Source organism: Mastigoproctus giganteus, chromosome 1 (genome assembly GCF_048544385.1).
Source record: "Mastigoproctus giganteus isolate SK-2022 chromosome 1, ASM4854438v1, whole genome shotgun sequence".
Lineage (NCBI taxonomy): Eukaryota > Metazoa > Arthropoda > Arachnida > Uropygi > Thelyphonidae > Mastigoproctus > Mastigoproctus giganteus.
In genome coordinates, this window is record NC_143575.1 from 261,509,937 (window position 1) to 261,530,170 (window position 20,234).

The window sequence follows — 20,234 nt, forward strand, 5'->3', positions numbered from 1 at the left end:
TTCGTTTTAAATTCTATGGTCTTGGAGTACCGACTTTCTACCTCATTTCTTCATTTTATTTTCTCAATTGTGACTCCAGCTAAACGTTCTCCAACAATAACATCTTTCTGAAAATAGCAAAGATCGCTTCTCTTGCCCATGTCCAAATCAATTAAGAAGCCTCAAGGGTAAGAGTACAATATTTATCTGATACCAAGGAACTTTTTCTCATACCATGTGACAACTTACATTTGCATAAGGTACGGTTAATTATCTCTCGAAGCCAATTGCAAAAGGTTTCTAATTTTTGGACAGTGAGTGTACATTGATTCAAATACAAGCTTTAACCAACTGTTCTGCCTACTGAACTTATTCAATTTTTATATACTTTATCTCTATTTAGACAAAAAAAAAAAAAAAAAAAAAATGTTACGAGGGATTCTGGCAGCCTTTCTTATCGTGACGTCACTAGCGGGACCTTTTGACCCTAGCCTGGACCAACATTGGCAGCAATTCAAGGTAAATTATACTTTTGGTTTCAAAGTCTTTTTGATTTTATTAAAAAAAAATTGAAAATGTGCATTTATATGAGTATTTGTAGAAAAGAAATGATTTTATAGGGGAGGAATACACCTGTGAACCGTTAGAACCACACCTTGGTCTTGAATTGTCTGATAAGGTATGGGAATACCCGACTTCTTTTATCACTGAATATTGAGTCAACACCAGACAAAAATGGCATTGTTAGTTAAGTGTTGCTTCTGATAACCGCGAACAGCAATAACTTTGAAGCGAAAGCGAAATTGAGGCAAGATCACGTGACACAGTCACATGATTCGTCGTTGATTGCGAAAATGATTCTGAGCGATGATAAGGAGGCGTCAATTCCTATTTTGAACAATTTTTGTTTTTTTAAAAAAATCTACTTGCTAAAATACTCATTTGTGGTCATCATCATCATCAGCCATTTTCAATCCACTGCAGGATGAAGGCCTCTCCAGAAACTTTCCAGTTCCTTCTGTTTTGAGCACTGGCCATCCATTTACTACTCAAAAACTCATGAATTTCATCTATCCATCTCCACCTTTGTCTTCCAGGTTTTCTTCTAGCTCCTCTTGGGTACCATTCTGTTATTTTCTTAGTCCATCTGTCATCATGTCTTCGAGCTATGTGTCCTGCCCAAGACCATTTTAGTTCTTTAGTTTTGATAAGAATGTCCTTTACTTGAGTTTGCTGCCTAATCCATGTGTTTCTCTTCTTATCTAACAGTCTGATTCCCAATATAATTAGTTCCATTCTTCGCTGTGTAGTTCTTAGCTTCTCTTCCATTCTTTTGGTGAGTGCCCAAGTTTCACTTCCATAAGTCATGGTGGGGAGTATACATTGGTTCATTATTTTACGTTTCAGACAAACTGGGATATTGCTCTTCAGTATGTGACTATATTTCCTGAATGCTATCCATCCAAAATTTATTCTTCTCTTGACTTCCAGCCATTTATCATTATTACAGCTAATAACTTGTCCCAGATAAGTATATGACTCCACCTTTTCAATTACTGCTCCTTCAATCATTATTTCCCTTTCTGTGGCATACTTGTTCATCATTACTTTTGTTTTAGCTATATTCATCTTTAGTCCAAAATCCTTACTAACTGTGCATAACTGATTAAGATTTTCCTCCAATTCTTTGGGATCGTGGCTTATGACCACAATGTTATCTGCAAATCGTAAATGGTTTAGGTACTCTCCGTTCACATTGACTCCTTTCTGCGACCAGTCTAATCTTCTGAAAGCTTCCTCAAGGGCAGCAGTAAACAGCGTCGGAGATATTGTGTCTCCTTGTCGAACTCCTTTCTCGATTTTAAATTTGCTACTGTCTTTGTCTAGTCTAATAAAGGATGTAGCACTCTCATATATTTTCTTCAAAATCATAATATATGGGGTATCTATGCCCTGTCTTTCCAGTGCCCGAAACATTGCCTTATGCTGTATGGAGTCAAATGCCTTTTCATAATCCACAAATGCCAAGCATAATGGTGTTTTATATTCGTTTGCTTTCTCCATTAGCTGTGACATTACGTGGAGGTGATGATCCATAGTTGAGAATCCTGTCCTAAAGCCAGCTTGCTCTTTCGGTTGATTCTCATCAAGTATTCTTTCTAATCTGTTAGTAATGACCCTTGTGAACAACTTGTAGATATGGGATAACAAGCTAATTGGTCTATAATTTCCAATTTCTGATTTATCTCCTTTCTTATGCAGCAAAACTATGATTGCATTATTCCACTGCTTAGGCATCACACCTTTTCTAATGCACTTTGTGAAGAGCCTTGCCAGTTTTTGTGTTATGTCTCTTCCTCCCAATTTTAACAACTCTACAGTAACTTCATCTTCCCCCTGGGGCTTTCCGATCCTTCATTTTCTTCAATGCATGTTCTACCTCATCAGGAAGAATATCGGGTATGTCGTATGTGTTGCTACTTTGCAATCCATCTTCCCCACTGCTGGTATCATTCCCTCGCTCCTTGTATAATTCTCTATAGTAGTCTTCTGCTATTTGAATTATGCCTTCTCTGCTGTTTATAAGTACACCATCGCTATTCTTCAGTTTCAGTATCATTTGTCTTTCTGTATTACTGCTCACGGCTGCTGATTTAAATCCTTTGTTTTCCCTTAATGCTTGTTCTACTATTAAATCTTCAAGTTAATGGCTTTGCATAACTCAGTATACTCAATTTTCTCCCTGTCAGTGTTTTTCTTGCTCTTCATTTGTCGTCTTTAGTTCATCATGACAAGTGTTTCTTGACTAATTTTTTCTTCTTTGGATTTCTGTTTCCCTATAGGTTTCTTGGGCTTTATCACTTTCAAAAAGTTGTAATATTCCTCGTCGATATCTTGGTCCTGAGCAGTCTGCAGAAGCTCAAACTTGTTCTTAAGTTCCAGTACATACTGCTTTTTCTCCTCCTCTGTTATCTCAAAGACCTTTGTATTATTTACTCGAGTCAGTTTTTTCCTTTCCTTTCCTACATCTATATCAAGTGTACATCTTACCATTCTGTGATCACTTCCAACATTTACCTTATTCAGGACGGTAACATCAGTCACAATATATTTTCTGTTAGTGAGGATGAAGTGGATTTCATTAGTAGGTAATCCATTTGGACTCTTCCATGTCCACTTTCTGTTCGCCCTTTTCTTGAAAAAAATGTTCATTACAGACAGTCCTTGAGATTCTGCAAATTCCACAAGTCTTTCACGTCTTTCATTTCTTTCACCAATTCCAAAATTTCCTATAGTTCCCCTTTCTGCACTGTTTTGTCTTTTTCCAACCTTAGCATTGAAGTCACCCATAATAATAGTGTAGTGGGTTTTCTGCTCATCTAGAAGACTCTCAATTTCGTTGTACATTTCTTCAACCTCTTCATCATCATGGCTCGATGTTGGTGCATAAATCATTATAATCTTTAGCTTGTACCTCTTAGAAATCTTGAGTATTAGTCTTGACACCATTGGTGATGTACTTTTGAATTCCAAAATGTTGTTTTTAAAATCTTTATGGACCAGAAACCCAACTCCACCTTCACCGTTTTCATTGATGTACAGCAGATTTCCACTTGATAAATTTATAAGTGATTCATTTCTTCTTCTTGTTTCAGCCAAACCGATGATATTCCAATTCACATTTTCTAATTCCTTTTCCAGCTCTAATATCCTTTCTTCACCGATGAGTGATCGTACGTTATAACAGGCCAAGTTCAATTTCCGTGCATGGCAGCCTGGTCGTGCCCAGAGATTCTTAGCACCCTCTGCTTCCACTCTGATCCTCTCGCTGCCGTAAGAGGGAGAGTGAAAGCTGCTGGGGACTGAGGGCCATTTGTATTGTTGTGTTCTCATTGCTGGAGGGTTTGGTCTTTTCCTCTTCACGCCTTTTATATGACTTTGTGGTCATATAAAGCGTAACACAAGGTCAGACAGACAGACAGACAGATTAATCCGGAAGTATACAGGAATTATAACTATGCTTGAATGAGTATAACGACCATGGAACACACGCAATTCACAAACATCTTATATACAGTGCAATACGGCCTAAGGACTTGGTTCGTCCGTCCTCATGTAATGACTAAACTCCCTGTGGATGGATCTTAATAAAATTTTACATTTCGCTCGTTAAAAAAAGATTTTCTGAGCTTTTCCCAATTTAATTAAAATAGGACCAAGAAAAATCCCGCAATTATTATTTATTTTTTTGGTACACATCATATGGGCCACTACATACCGTATATTGTGGATTCAGCCACAATATACGGTATTTTATTATTAAACTGTATCAATGCATAATAATAATTTATGATTTAAAAATTCAATTGAATCCAACCAATTTATTATTGTAATATACGAAATCTCATTTTCACTCACACTATTATCTGTAAAATCCTACTTAAAGTTGATGGAAGATGGATTTAATAATGGAACTCCATCTGCTCCACAAGCGCAGTATTGACAACACGATAATCAGTGCCTATTCAGCTGGAGGCTGTCTTCTACAAAGTGCGCTATTTCTAATTAATGCGTTCTCGATTCATTTATTGACTTGACCGGCTTCATCAAACAGGCATGACACCGATATTACTCGAGTTTAAACTCTCTCACAACTTGATGTCGATAACTTGTAACTAGTTAACGATTTATGTCATAATAGATCCTCGATTACTGTTGTGTACAGTGCCCTACCATTAATATCCGGACACCTGCGTGTCTACAAATAACCGTTATTTACAGGAAAACTAATAATGTGTGTTGAAACCTTTAACGATCCACTTCATCCAAGAGGTTTATAGGACTGAGGACAGCCCTCTGGGCCGGGCAGTTCATGTCCTCAAATCTACCCACCACAACACGAGCAGTATGTCGTGGAGTATTGTTCTACTGATACAGGCATGTGCCTTCCCTGGGGTGCTGCCGCAGCGTAGGTTAAGTATTATTGTCAAGTATTATTTGGACAAAAGCATATTCATGCTTTTGTCCAAAACACCCAATGGTCCCTGGAAAAACCATAATAAATAGTCCCAGACGATCATGCTGCCTCCACCAAATCTCATTGTCGGGAAGATACAGTCCGTCAGGTAGTTTACTCAGAGCATCTGCCACACCCAGCATGTTCGTCAGACTGGTAGACCATGCACTGTGACTCCAAAGCACAGATTTGCATTGGTCTTCGGTCAAATGGAAATTGGTCTACTGGCCTCACACTAATCTGCACGGTATTTAACATTAGTCAGGGTAATTAGTGACTTATGGACGGCTGCACGACTATGATAAGCCATGTCATGCAAAGTCCTGCGCACTGTACAAGTGCTGACTTGTGTCCCAGTGACATGCAGCATACTGTATATAGTGATGGCATGGATAGCGATTGTCAGCTTGTTACTACATTTCCCTGCAATAAAACTATTTAAAACTATTGATTAGGGTTACCCTGAAAGTTCTGGGGAAAAAGCTTGTTATCTACGCCTGAGACCGACTAACTCAGCCAGGGAGTGAAAAAAGCCCAATACAGTTCCTAGCGTCATCGACGGGATTGGAAACGGGGCCTTTTCCACCGAGTTTGGGGAAGATGTTTGGGATACCATTGTGCTACTCGTGCAGACAAAGCCCGTGCAACAAGGAAAGGAAAGAACTTGAGTGAGTTTGAACGGGGAATGATTTGCTGCGGGGCCTAGCATCTCTCAGGAACTGAAGGCATTCTCCGCTATTCCATGGCCTCCGTAGGTGAAGATATCACGGGAATGATCCAAAGAGGGACACATAAGTGCTGGAATGTGGAGACCATCAGTGGTTGACAGGCGAGGTGAACGGTGGTTGGCATCTGCTGTCCAGGACAACAGATGGCTCACGATCCCTCAATTAACGACAGACTACAAGCAGGGTGCACAAAGAAACGTTTAGCACACCATCCAGAGGACGAGCTTGTGGGTAGGCCTACGAATATTCGCGAGTGTCCATGTTGGACGACTGTCATCGATGCTTACATCTGAAGTGGGCACGGCACTACCCTTTCCTGGACATTGGACAAGTGGAAAAGAATCGCCAGGTCTGGTAAATCAAGATTACAACTGAAACATACCGATGTATGTGCGTATTCGACGAGCAGGTGAACAGCTCCAACCAGACTGCATTTTTGGATGAAAACAGGCGAGGGACAGTCATATTGCCTTTGGGGGATTCTTTCATGGGCATTATTGGATCCCTTCATCCCCAATGAACACACCTTCACTGACAGATCCTACTGCGGCATTGTTTCAAGCTTTTTTTTTTGTCCTACATGGTGACCATTTATTCAGATGTCACTGGACTCTTTCAACAAGACAACGTCCCTTGTCATAAGGATCGCATTATTCGGTAATGGTTAAATGTCCATATCCAAGGATTTCTTGTACTATCTTTGCTGCCAAATTTTCCTACCATCCATCTCACCGAACATTTGTGGGATGCGTATTATGTCTGTAAATTGCATATATTCTGAGGTCGGTTTCTCTTTGCTGGACGAACGAAAAACCCAAGTTTCTGGGAGAAAAATGCCCATAAAAATTCTTCACATCATCAACGGGACTCTTAACTAAGGTCTTTTCCGCCTGGTATGGGGAGGATTATAACATCATCCACAAAGATGGGATGCATAAAAATAAGACCAATAGAAATAGAAATATCAGCAATTATTATTTCTTTATTTTCATACATCTCACATAATAGTATCCACATATAGTATGCACTAGTTAGAGAATTGAATGTGCAATGTGGTGGGTGCGCAGAAATTAAATATTTTCGTTATTCGCGCATAAATCTAACGCGTTGAGTACATTAACTATTTTGACCTTTAAAGAGAAATGTCCCACAGTTTGGAAAACCTGAGATAAGCAGTAATAAAACGATAAATTTATTTTTAGGTTATCATTTGACAATACAACTTATCAGCATTGCTTCTTTTTCCTCCCAGAGTAATTTCAATAAAAGGTACGAGGAAGGAGAGGAAGAGGCCAGGCGTTTGATTTGGGAGCAGAATGTAGCCAGAGTCCTTCACCATAATCTTCGAGCGGATATGGGTCTTCATTCCTTTAGTATGGGAATAAATGAATATTCAGACAAGGTAAGTAGACACTCTCGAAACTTTTCCAAACCAGCTTTGGAATCCAGCTGAAAAGTTACATTATTAAAATAAACTATGTTATTTTTTACATAATATACACTTCCCTACCAGTAATATCCGGACATCTGTCACTTCCATCAAGCTGGATTGCATCTTAATTGAACAAGATTCTATTTTTATGAATTGCAGAGTCACGAGGAATTCATCAAACTCAATGGATATCGAAGAGTGCAAAGCTCAAATCGTAACGGGACTACCTTTTTAGCTTCATTCAATCTTCAGATTCCAAGTGAGGTAGACTGGAGAAATGAAGGAATGGTCACTGGTGTGAAAAACCAGGTAACTTATTAGCATCCGTTTCCTCCATTATGATGATGACTTCAAATCATAAAATTTTTAGCAATATTTTATAGTAGATAAAGAAATATCTTCCTTATTTATCTAGCTTCAATGTGGGTCGTGTTGGGCATTCTCTTCTACTGGATCACTGGAAGGGCAGCACAAGAAGAAAACTGGGAATCTGGTGTCTCTCAGTGAGCAGAATCTGATTGACTGTTCAAGTTCTGAAGGTAAAAGAGTATCTTTTATTTTAAAACTGTTTTCAATTTTAGATTCCTTGTGGTCTAAAATTCAGCTTTAGCCAATAGAATTAAGAACAAATTAGAAAATCACTCTTTGTTGTTATCCAGGTAACAGGGGATGTAATGGAGGCCAAATGGAATCCGCCTTTGTTTATATAAAGACGAATGGAGGTATCGATACTGAAGATTCATACCCTTACAGTGCAGAGGTGAGGCTCGTTATAAGTATATATTTTAAGGACACTTAAACACAGTCAATGGAAGAGTAAATAAAACACCACCCTAAATATTGTGTCTCATGAGGTCCACATCACTAATCATGTGGACCTCATCTGGCTGCATGTTGTTGTTGTAAAGTTTTAGGCGAATCAGCAACTTAGACCATATTGCGCCATATATAATGTCTGTAAATTGTGTGTTCTGTGGTCTATTTACTGTTTTCTGGAAATAAAAATCGAGTTTCCAGGAGAAAAAACCATGCCACACTCTCCTAAGATTGACTCCCAGTGTGGGAAGGACAGTGATTATACGAGTACTGTGCTATCCGCGAGGGTCGGCGGCCAGGGTAAACCTTGAAAATATTGAGAATGTTTCTCGAACCATTCAGATACGATTTTTGCACTGTGGACAGTTGCGTTGTTGTTTGAAGGAATCCATTGAAATCCATCCGGATAAAAATGAAGCACTGCTGGGAAAAGAAGGTCCGATACAGCACAAAGATATTCACAGGACGTAACATAACCTTCTAAGTATGAGCAGTACCCCGTCGGTACCAACAGAACATACCTCATACCATGATACCACTTGTAACAGCTGGTGGGGTGGACACGAGACTGGACGCATGAATTCATGAAGTTTACTCTCTGCTTTCACCATAGTATTGATACAAAAATGTGTAAATCGAGTTTCGTCAAACCACATGATTGGAAAGAAATGGTGCCACCATTCCTTTCGAATCTTTCGATTTTTTACAAAATAAATGGTCTAATATAGTTGTGGAAGGAAATAAGTATAATTCTATGAAAAAGAAGTGCCTTTCGTATAGGCACATGACTACCAAACCCAATTCTTCAACTCCCATCACATAGTGTTCCATTGGTAATGGATATTTCTTGATGTTAAATTGAATTTTTCGGTGATTTGCTGCATACTGGACCATTCCATTCTGACGCACAATTTGCTTTAAATTCCTGTGGCCTCGTTCTTGGATTATTGACTTCTGCCGCATTTTTTTCTTTCCAAGCTACATTTACCTTTGGTCTTCCACTCTTATACTTTGAGATGGTTCCTTCCGGCAAACCAGTTTTCTTAATTGCGACTCCTGGTAAACGTGCTCCAGCAATAACACCTTTTTGAATATTGGAATGATCACCTGTCTTCCCGATGAACAGATTGACCATGGAGCCACAGGAAAGTGTACGGTATTTACCTGGCACCAAGAAACTTGAGATCATATCATGTGACAAATTATTTGCATACTGTACCTTTTGATACCAGTTGCACAAAGATTCTAATTTTTTGACCACTGAGTGCAGTTTCAAGGCCTTCGTTTGCCTCGACGCAAATTCTAAACTGTCCAAATAATGTTTTTATTACACTTTGATATTAAATAAACAGAAAAATTAAGAATATTCGAATAGTGATATACCTCGATATAATTAAGTTTTCTTTATTTGATATGTGGGCTGACCAGTGTTTTTTAACTTTTCTTATTTTTATTTATTTATTTTATTTTGTTTTTGTCTTTGTTTTCAAGGAAGGTGATTGTGCGTTTAGGGAAGAAGATATTGGAGCCACATGTTCAGGTTTCGTTTCCTTACCCTCTGGTAGCGAAATGTATCTTCTGAAAGCCGTAGCAAGTGTGGGTCCGATCTCAGTTGCCATTGATGCCAGCCACGAATCCATGCAACATTACAAGTGAGCTGATTGTGATTTTGCTTTTTCTTAAGGTTGTATATATAGGAAAAGAACTATGGTATTCAATCCCGCTCCTTCAAGTGCCTTATACAATAAACAATTTTTTCGAATTCGCAACTGTCTGAAATTTGTTACAATCTTGGTCTCATAGACAACTCGTATCTTTGGAGAGTTTATACTTAAACTCTCCAAAGATGCAAGTCTGGTTTTGAATATATCAGACCATTGGAAACCGAAAAGATTGTCTGGGAATGTACTTGAGCATTTTTAACAAAATTCCCATATTCTAATACTGTTAATAGTAATTTATAATTGTTCTTTGAAATCATTGCTCCAATGAATATTTAACACCACTCTTTTTCTGTCTTCATTCCTCAGGTCTGGTATTTACGATGAGCCTCACTGTAGCAGCAAAGACCTCGATCACGGAGTCCTTGTAGTGGGCTATGGTACAGAAGATGGTCAAGATTATTGGCTTGTGAAGAACAGGTAAGGATCTTTCAATGTGCGATGCACTTTATTTATTGTAACTGATGAATACACTTAGAATACTTTAGCAACAAACTCTGTTTATTAAACTATCTGACGTTGCAATGGCATTTTTATACCTTTTACTTCAGAATAACTTTGAGATAATCATAGATTCCACTTCTGATTTCACGAATTCCCTGAAAATATTCGTGTATTTAAGAAACATGATTTTTTTATTGTGAGGGACGATGAATAACTATTTACTTCGAAATTTGCTTCTCCATAATGGTTTCTTCAATTTTGGAAAGAGGAAGTAGTCTGAAGGTGAGACTGCTTCACATCTTATTGCAAAACTTCACTGTGAGAGATTAGCCTTGTGAACAGGAACATTGGTGGCTAGGAGACAGATACCTTCGGATAACTTCTTGCATCTCTTCAAATTGATAGCTTCTCTTCACTTTCCCAAGAGCTTTCTTTACAACTTGCTAGTGATACTTTTCCCCCTTGGTTGTTGTAAGTTTTAGGTGCATCTGCAATTTGGGTCATATTGCGCCAAATATATTAGGTTTCAAATTACGTGTGTTCTGTGGTCAGTTTCTTGTTTGCTGGACGAAAAACCCTAGTTTTCCGGGAGCAAAAACTGTGCTGCATTCGCCTGAGACCGACTAACTCAACAACGTTGTAAAAAAAGGTCTATAAAAATTTCTGGCGTCATTGATGGAATTCGAACTTGGGTCTTTTCCGGCCGGTATGAGGAGAATGAGGGCCCAACCGATGTGGGAAGGAGACCATGATTATACCAACTGTCCTACCCACGAGAACTTGCTTTTGCATTTTAGGGGTTATTTTGTAAGGACGCTAGCTTTAGAGTTCAGGAAGATTGAAATCATATCATGACCTTTTGGAAGGGTTGGTGAAGATGAATGTTTCCGTTGTTTGCTTATCTGTTTTGTTTCTTGATCAAAAAATCATCAACCCGTCTCTGTACAAAGCTCCAACTATTGTACAGGAGAACACTCTTTCCTATGGAGCTTCTGAGGTATCAGCAATCTTGGGAACCCGTTGGGATGCCATGTGCAGGAACTTATTATGGCATATAGACCGAAGGGTAATGTTCAGATCATATGTCATTATATTCATAGTCACTCTCGCTGCTGTGTTACAAGATTAGACATACAGGGGTTGGTCACACGTGTCTGTTTCACGTGCCGCCTTTGGCAGGTTGTTCAACCGCTGTTGAGCCAGTTATGGTAGACGCGTGACACCACAGAACGGTAAGAGCCAACCGTCTTGGTTGTTGTCGAGATATTGGCACCTGCACGTGTTTGCCCTACAATCAACTATGTTCGAAGTCGAAAAGACTTCGACATTGCCATATTCTTTCTCGCAGACGTTCCAAAACTGATCACCACGTTTGCAAACATAATCTTATATTAGCCGTTCCCGTCTTTGAGTCTTCACCAGGTGCCAGAGACTAGTCCATTCCTACAAAACTGGGTGTTGCTAATGCAAAGTCAACTCGGTGTCAAATCCCTAACTTAGTTATTTCTAGCTAAGGGCAAGTATTTATTCACTGCCCCTCGTATCACAGAATTTTAATGCCTCAGTGTATATACCATGTTATTTTATTAATTATATTATTAATAATAGTACATTTTATTTGAATTAGAATATCACTTAGTAACCGCCACTTTATATCTCTTTACAGCTGGGGCACATCCTGGGGCATGGAGGGATACGTGAAGATGTCCAGAAACAAAGACAACCAATGTGGTATCGCAACTGGAGCCATCTATCCCTTAGTGTAAATAATAATAGTGCGTTTATAGAAAACTTTTATTTTTTATTAAACTTGCAGTGCCTTTGTTTTCTTTTACACACTTTACATTACATTACTCAGAGCCGGTCCTGGAGTTCAGCGGATCCAGTTGCAAGAATTCATATTGGCGAAAAGGACATAAAGGAAAAGTTCTCACTGCCTAGTTGGACTCCCGCGGTGTTGGCATTTGGAGTCTACAGTTTGGGGACCTGGTGCACCTTTCTCCCACTAAGGACCAACCCCAACATCAGCTTGTCACATCTTATAAATTATTTCTAGACTTTTTAAATAACACAGCGCACATAACTTGAAGAAATTTCTCCATCTTAACTTATAAATATTGAAGGACTTATGCAATCATAGTAAATATAATGATTATAAATAATTGTAAAAAGTTATAGTAAATTTTTAAAATGTAAACCTTCTTCTTCTTGCTGCTACTCTAAACATTTCAAAGACTTTTGATCGTGTTTGGCATAAAGGTCTTCTGAATAAGCTTGCACCTTATGGATTGCCGAATGTTTCTTTGTAGCTGAGTACCCAGTTTTCTCTTTCAGCGCTCATTGCGGGTAGTGATAGATGGTTCGCTGTCTTCTAACTTAATCACTAATGCTGGCGTTCCCCAAGGTTCAGTTCTTTCTCCCATTCTTTTCCTCTTGTGCATTGATGACTTTCTTCTATCGAGTGGAAGACCTGTCCATAGTTTTGCTGATAATAGCACAATGCATTCCACTTGCCAGTTTGTCATTGGTACTTCCATGGGCACTGTTCTTCCGAACTGTCATCTATAATCCCCCCCCCTCTCTCTTCCAAACCAGTCCGAAAACGTAATGCAAGCAATCAGCATCCTTTTGCTATCCAGTTTGAAACTCACAGAACCAACTTTTCTTCTTTCCCTTTTATTTCTTCAACTTCCGTTTTCTGGAACAATCTTCCTTCATACGTATTTCCTGAAAATTACAATCTACAGAAATTCAAATTTAATATCAACAAGTATCTTCTTTCATCTTCTCAACTTTCAATCCACGCACAGTACTAAGTACTGTAGGTTCCAATACTTTTCATATTTGGTATTTTCATAAACAAGATATTCTTAAATACATTTTCGGAGTGTTTAATAATATTCGATGACACCTTTTTTTGTATATGAACATGTATGTTCGCAGTTCATTCTCTATATTGGCTTTCAAATCTTCCAATTTATAGAGATTATTTTTATCCACTTTTCCTTTTGACAAACTCCACAAATAACACTCTGGGGAACGCTAATCTGAGGGCCTCGGGTTTTCAAAGTTTTATAAGTAAGACGATCACCCAACGAAGAAGACTCTCAACGTTGTCACTGTTTCATTAGATGTGCTAAAAGTCCTCCCATCTTGCTAACATCAGCGGTAACATTCGTTATTGCCGAGTAGCACAATAAAACTGGATCATTTCCATCAACTGGGTTCTTGAAGAAAAGCGATCCAATCATTCTGAGATGTAAAACGCATCCACACTCTCCCAATTTGTTTAGGATGTTAGAGAAAAACACGAGAATTTTCATGACTCCATATCATGCTGTTTTGACTTTGAGGGATCCAATCAAGCGGAAACAAAACTTAAGAAAACAAAGCCCAAAATGCCAATTGCATTCTATCAATAAAGACGCGAAACCAGCAACATAATGAAATGTTTTTTCCTGTATCAAGTTCTTTACTTTCATCATGAATACATAGGAATGGAAGCCTAACTTATTAACAGTCTTTATGTACTTGAATATGACATACTCGACTGTAGTGCAAGTCTTCTCAGCGTTTTTCTTTTGAACTATAGCAATAAAAGATGATTACCATCTTGATTTTTTTTTTTCGCTTAAAAAGGAGATCTACATAAACAACACTGTACATACTCCTATTTCCACCCTTGAGAGCTGGCGCCTCGATATAGGGCGATTGTGTCTTCAATGTTCACAACGCCCTGATGAATGTCCTATCATATGGACTACTAACAGCAATGTTGCGAATTTGTTTCTAGCCATTTTACACTTAGAAAATAACAAAGAGGTGTGGGAATAAGTTTTAGTTTAGTTCATATTAAAATTAAGAAAACAGATTTTTTTTTTTAAATTTAATACTCATAAAATCTACCAATCACGAATGTAGTATCGATGCCACTTTTAGTTTTATAAATTCTTGTAACAAGAGACAATGAATGACGAAACATTTGAGTCAATTTACACTACCGTGTAAATTTACACTACCGTGTAAATTGACTCAAATGACTCAATATTGTAGGGCTTTAGGCGCATCAACAACTTAGGCCATATTGCGCCTTATTATTAATATGTCATAAATTGCGTACATTCTGTGGTCTGTTCGCTGTTTTGCTGGAAGACCCCAAGTTTCCGGAGAGAACAATGGTATCCTCCCCTCTTGAGACCGACTAATTCAGCCACATTGTAGGTTATTGGCGTTTCGAACTCAGGTCTTTTCTATCTGATGTGAAGAGTATAGTGATTATACCAACTGTGCTGCCCATGATAGCGAAAAATACATGAAATATGTATTGAATAGACTGCGGTCATACGGTTATATATCATGCAGTATCCATCTGAAGAATTTTTTCTCCAGCTTTTAAATTTTTCCTTATTGATTCTTAACCTAACATCTAATAAAAGCCCGATTCTTGATAATCAAACATATGAATCAGTAAAAGTCGTGCAATATTTACCAACAGACCAATGTATCAACATTCACTAATATCGATAACGGCATGAAAACAAATTATTCATGGATACACAAGGAATACGACATACCGAAAAACGTATGGTAGTGGATAGCACGTTGGAGTTCTAATCCAAAGGTCGTAAGTTCGACATTCCACCAAGGATGCTTCAAGTTTCCATAACTTTTTCTTTGTCTCAATTATTTTAATTTTCAATACAAACCCCGACCTTCATAAGATCATCGTGATAACTGCTTTAAATTTCATTTTCATTTTGTTATGAGCCTCTGGAGGAAAGTAATTGCTGCTTATGTGTACATACTTAAAATTGAATCCACATTTGCATTGCTCTCTTCCAAAGTATTAATCATCCTTCTAAATGTAGAGAGTTGTCATTAGAATGAAACTATCATGGCCTGAAGCATTACGAAATTTAGAGACATCCTGACATACAGCTGGATAAACTCTTTTCAAACTTTTTCTGGCTGTGGAACATCAATAATAAAAAAGATTAATTGGACATGCGCAGAACCTTTCAGGATCGTCCTCATGGGTAACACAGTTGGTAGAATCACCGTCCTCCACACACCGGGTGGAAAAGACCTGAGTTCGAGTCCTGTCGATGAAGTAAGGAATTTTAATGGGCCTTTTTCACAACGTTGCGAGGGCAACGCTGCCCGCCTTCAGTTATTTGTATAAAATGCTAAAATAATATTTAAAAGGGGAGAAATTGTAGTGGTCGCATTAGAAGACTGTATTAATAGAAGACAGAAGATTATTTTATAAATATTAATGAGATTAGTTTAAATTAATATTAATAAATTAACAAGATATATCAAGAAACTTATTTTCATCGTTATTCCCGCAGTCATTCATTATTTATAATACGTTTATAATTAAATATAATAATAATTTTATTATCCATGTTTTGCTTGATTGACCTCTACTTAACCTTCAATATGCGTTGGTACATAAATTACAGATGCTAATTTTAAAAAAAAGACAGGTTTCTGATATTTATACAGACTAAAATTCATATCTTTTTTTTTTAATTAATTATTTTTTTTACACTGATTCGATACTCGGGTAATTATTTATAGTATTTATTGTGTATTTTTATTTAATTTTCAGCTATCTTCCGTGTTGTACAACTTTGTGCCACTTGCTCCCTCTATATTTAAATATTTGTTTTAATTTTTAAGTCATAATTATAACTACCATCATGCAGTTCGCAGTCAGTGATTCTATCATCCATGGAAGTGTAGACGCTGCTTATTACAGTTTTTATTAACTTGAAACTTTAATTAAACCAGCTTATAATTACATCCTGAATTCACATATCCTTTTAAATATTCAAAGAGTTAAGAATCGAAAATTACTAATTTTCTTTCGAAGTGGAATTAATTGAGTAAGTAAACTGATTAAAAATGCGTTATGAACTACCATCATGCAGTTCGCGTGATGACGTTTCTCCTAGAAATGCAAAAGACGTAAGTTTGTTGTTTTTCATTTAAACTACTTCAGGCTGCCATCTTGTAATTTAAGTGTCTTTTTTATTATAAATATTAAAAATTCATATAGTTTTTAAATATTTGATTAAAAACCGTACAGAGTGAAATCTAAACTAAGGAAATTTAATGCATTTACAATTCATTCAATAATTTAATTGCAAATTGTCTTCGTTAGAAAATTATTATTATTATTACTATACAAAATTTATTTGTATGCAACGTTGTGTCTAAATTCACATAAGATGTGAACTTGTGAAAAACTTATCAGGCTCAAGAATTTAATGAATTTATAAATTATACTTCACTTATTCAAATCAGGCGTCGCGTACTAATTAAAACATTTTGCAAACAGTGCGTGGTGCCTAATACATAGCAATGTTTGCATTTATGCTGGAATTATTTCTTTTTTTTTTTTTTTTCTATAACTAGGTTATAGCAGCTTCTCAAAGAATTTAGCTTATATTACGTTTACAAAATTATAAAAAAAGAGACATTATATCGTTATTTTAAATAAATAAAAGTACTTAGGTAAAGTGTATAGTGTACTGTCTAGTGGGAAGTAATTACAAAACCACCTTCACGGTAGCGCAGTGGCTACGACCACCCTGCAAAGCTGTGTTTTTTCACACATAAGTCACAGGTGACGAAACCTGGGTCCACCATTATGACCCTGAAATGAAGACAGTCGATGGAGTAGAACCATGAATATTGACTGAGTGAGAAGTTCAAAAGACAGCCTTCTGTCGGTAAAGTAATGGCCACAGTGTTTTGGGATAAAGATGGGGTTTTGTTTGTGGATTTCTTGGAGCGTGGCACCACAATCAACTCAGATCGATATGTGCAAACGTTGAAAAAGTTGAAAGCCCGCATCCGTAGAGTGCGATTGGTTAAAAATCTTAATGAGGTTCTTCTCTCCATGACAACGCACGACCCCACACCAGTCTGTGCGTGATGGAGGTATTCCCTGGTATTGCTCTACTGCCAACCAAATTGGAGCGTCGAAAGCTTAATCTGTATCTATAATCTTAATGTGGTATTGGCCTTCTTTCAGAGGAGTGACATCGCCAGTAGGTTAATCTGTCATTCGCTAAAAACATGACTTTAAAATTAAAAATCTCAATTAAAAGTTAAAAAAATTAAAGTAACCGGCGTTAGATCCAGGGTGATCATACAATCAAACCCAAAACAGGGAACTCCTTCACCGTATTTGTAGTGCTGTGGACAGTGTTGGAATACTATTCGAAAAGTGATGAATTCCATTACGATCAAGGACAGTTCTTTCTTCGTTCCCTTCTTTATAGAAATCTTTCAAGGTGCATTGGCTGATGTGTTTGATAAACTGGAAAGTAGATTTAAGGACGCGAAGGTCACAGTGGATCCACCAGCGTTTAATCCCCAACTTCAATAAAATTAGAGGTGTGGAGGATCTTTAATTTTATTGATTGGTTGGGGGATTAAGCAATGGTGAATCCAGTTCAGCGTCTACGAAAGCAGCCTAAAGGCCCATGAATGTACAGTACCATATCAGATTAAGCCTTGGTGAGAGGGAATCTTAGAATTTGTAAAGAGGATGGGGAGAAAATGACTTACGTTATTTTTTTTAAATTAATAAACAGCACATCAGCTACAAAGCAATAAGAATATATCTGAATAAATTTTAGAAATATGTAAGGGCTACAGAAGTCAAATTGCGCAATACGTTTTATTTTATTTTTTCATTGTCTGTGGTTATATAAATTCCTTTTGGTGGATATAATATAACAAGTGACAAACTAACTCAACGGAAATTGAATTCTCACTGTTTCAATTTGCTCCAACGGGCATTATTCGAAGATTTCGATAGCTATGGTACAGTATGAAATGGAACCTCGATACCCTTAACTAAAGAAAAAAAAAAAAAAACTTGTCCATCCCTGATGGGAGTCGAACCCATGACCTTTGGATTAGAAGTCCAACGCGCTATCCACTGCGCTACAGGGACTGGCAGTAATTGTTACTTCGCCATTCCATCTCAGCCCATCAGCTTATCAAGCATTGTAAAAAATATGAATACCGCTATCCAAAAATAAATAAAAGTTAAACTTTCTTACACTGCCATTTCCCTATCAGTTTCAGGACTTAGCGGCTCCTCTCACGTAGCAGGTGGTTTCTTTTAAACAAAAGACAGAAACCTTGTTATTGCCACTGAAGAACGTGCTGTGCGTCTCTGCCAACATTCTGTTTCCTCAAAAAATGGACACCAAGAACCCGGTTCTAAGACTTGCTCTTATATCTAATGCATATCAGTTGTGGTGGTGTTATGTAGTAATACTCAGAAAATGGCAGTGTAATTCATTTTTATTTATTTTTGGAAAGCGGTATTCATAGTTTTTCAATGCTTGATAAGCTGTTGGGTTAAGATTTCCCGACAAAGTGAGAGTTAACACCAGTCCATGTAGCGCAGTGGAGAGCGCGTTGGACTTCTAATCCAAAGGTCATGGGTTCGACTCCCATCAGGGATGGACAAGTTCTGTTTTTTTTTTTTCTTTAGTTAAGGGTATCGAGGTTCCATTTCATACTGTACCATAGCTATCAAAATCATCGAATAATGCCCGTTGGAGCAAATTGAAACAGTGAGAATTCAATTTCCGTTGAGTTAGTTTGTCACCTGTTATATTATATCCACCAAAAGGAATTTATATAACCACAGACAATGAAAACAAAATAAAACGTATTGCGCAATTTGACTTCAGTAACCCTTACATACTTCTAAAATTTATTCAGATATATTCTTAAAAATTCTAAGATCCCTCCCAGCAAGACTTAACCTAATATGGTATGTTGATTGGCCTTTAGACTGCTTTCGTAGACGCTGAACCGGATTCACCAATGCTTAATCCCCCAACCAATCAATAAAATTAAAGATCCTGCCATCCTCTATCAGTCCCTGTAGCGCAGTGGATAGCGCGTTGGACTTCTAATCCAAAGGTCGTGGGTTCGACTCCCACCAGGGATGAGCGAATATTTATTTTTACTTTACTTAGGACATCAAGATTTTATTTACATCAATATTCCATTTTGTGATTAAACTATTCAATTTAATTTCAATTTCTAACTCTCTGCTACCATATTTGTTGAATCACTTGTAATTGGAATTGAAAGACCTTTTACCACATTGAAGAGAACTGAGCTTCTTCAAAATTAACTCTTCTTCGAATATTGCTAAAGCTAACTGAAAAAAAGTGACCAAGTTTCAATTTATTCTCGTATACATCCTTAGGTTTTATGCTAAAGGAAATTTAAATAGTCACATAGTGCAATTAAAAGAAAGAGTTGCATAATAGGCAGGATCGAATCGTTTCATGCGTCTCAGCAGCTGTTTAGGAGTTGATATGGCTGTTTATTAACGAAGTTGGGAATGGTTTATTACCATCATGTTGAGTGCCTTTCATCAGTAGCATATAAAATTTTGTAATGATGAAACGGATTTCCATCTCCTTTGTTTTGATATTAAGTTGGGATTAAGCACTGGTGGATCCACTGGGACTGCACGTCCTCATTTCTACCTTCCAGTTTATCAAACACAGCAGCCCATGTACTTTAAAATATTTCTCTAAAGTAAGAAGGGAAAAAAGGAATAACCATCCTTGATCGTAGTGGAATTCACGACTTTTCGAAAGTAGTATTCTGACACTGGTCCACAGCACAACAAGCATGGTGAAGGACTTCCTTGTTTTAGGTTTTATTGCCTGTTCCGATATGATCACCCTGACTCTACCGTCAATTGTTTTAATTTTTTTTTTTTTTTTTACTTTTAGTTGAGAATTGTTAGATACGTATTGAGGGGAACAACTTGAAGATTCTAAATTGGTATGAAAAGGCTACACGACGAATGAAATGTGATGGACTTAAGATTTGTAAATAACTGGCGAAGGATATGACGAGCAGTCTTGAAATCTCAAGATGGTAGAAGCTACAGTTCATAGATCAAATCCTGATTGACAAGAGTCGATGAGAGAAAATCAAGATACGCTGTGGGAAAAAAAAAGATGGTGGAAGGAGAATTAGACAAGAGCAAAAACTGCACCTGAAAGAGGAAACAGAAGAGACCAAAAATATCACTG

General features: G+C 37.4%; 1 protein-coding gene and 3 non-coding genes across 4 annotated transcripts; 3 read left to right on the forward strand and 1 right to left on the reverse strand.

Annotated features, from left to right (window-relative positions):
• The first annotated feature begins 405 nt into the window (after window positions 1-405).
• Window positions 406-11,909, forward strand: LOC150091860 (cathepsin L-like peptidase). The gene is made up of 8 exons (XM_090385953.1): window positions 406-498; window positions 6,977-7,126; window positions 7,316-7,465; window positions 7,572-7,695; window positions 7,816-7,916; window positions 9,464-9,624; window positions 10,003-10,113; window positions 11,804-11,909. Exons 1-8 carry the CDS (start codon window positions 406-408, stop codon window positions 11,901-11,903), a joined length of 990 nt encoding a protein of 329 aa, XP_090242079.1. The 3' UTR covers window positions 11,904-11,909.
• A 6,130-nt stretch (window positions 11,910-18,039) lies between these two features.
• TRNAR-UCU (transfer RNA arginine (anticodon UCU)) lies at window positions 18,040-18,112 on the reverse strand. Its single transcript has one exon. It is a non-coding gene; the product is annotated as a tRNA-Arg (tRNA).
• A 447-nt stretch (window positions 18,113-18,559) lies between these two features.
• Window positions 18,560-18,636, forward strand: TRNAR-UCU (transfer RNA arginine (anticodon UCU)). Its single transcript has one exon. It is a non-coding gene; the product is annotated as a tRNA-Arg (tRNA).
• Window positions 18,637-19,053: 417 nt separating this feature from the next.
• On the forward strand, window positions 19,054-19,126 carry TRNAR-UCU (transfer RNA arginine (anticodon UCU)). The gene has a single exon. It is a non-coding gene; the product is annotated as a tRNA-Arg (tRNA).
• Window positions 19,127-20,234: the final 1,108 nt, after the last annotated feature.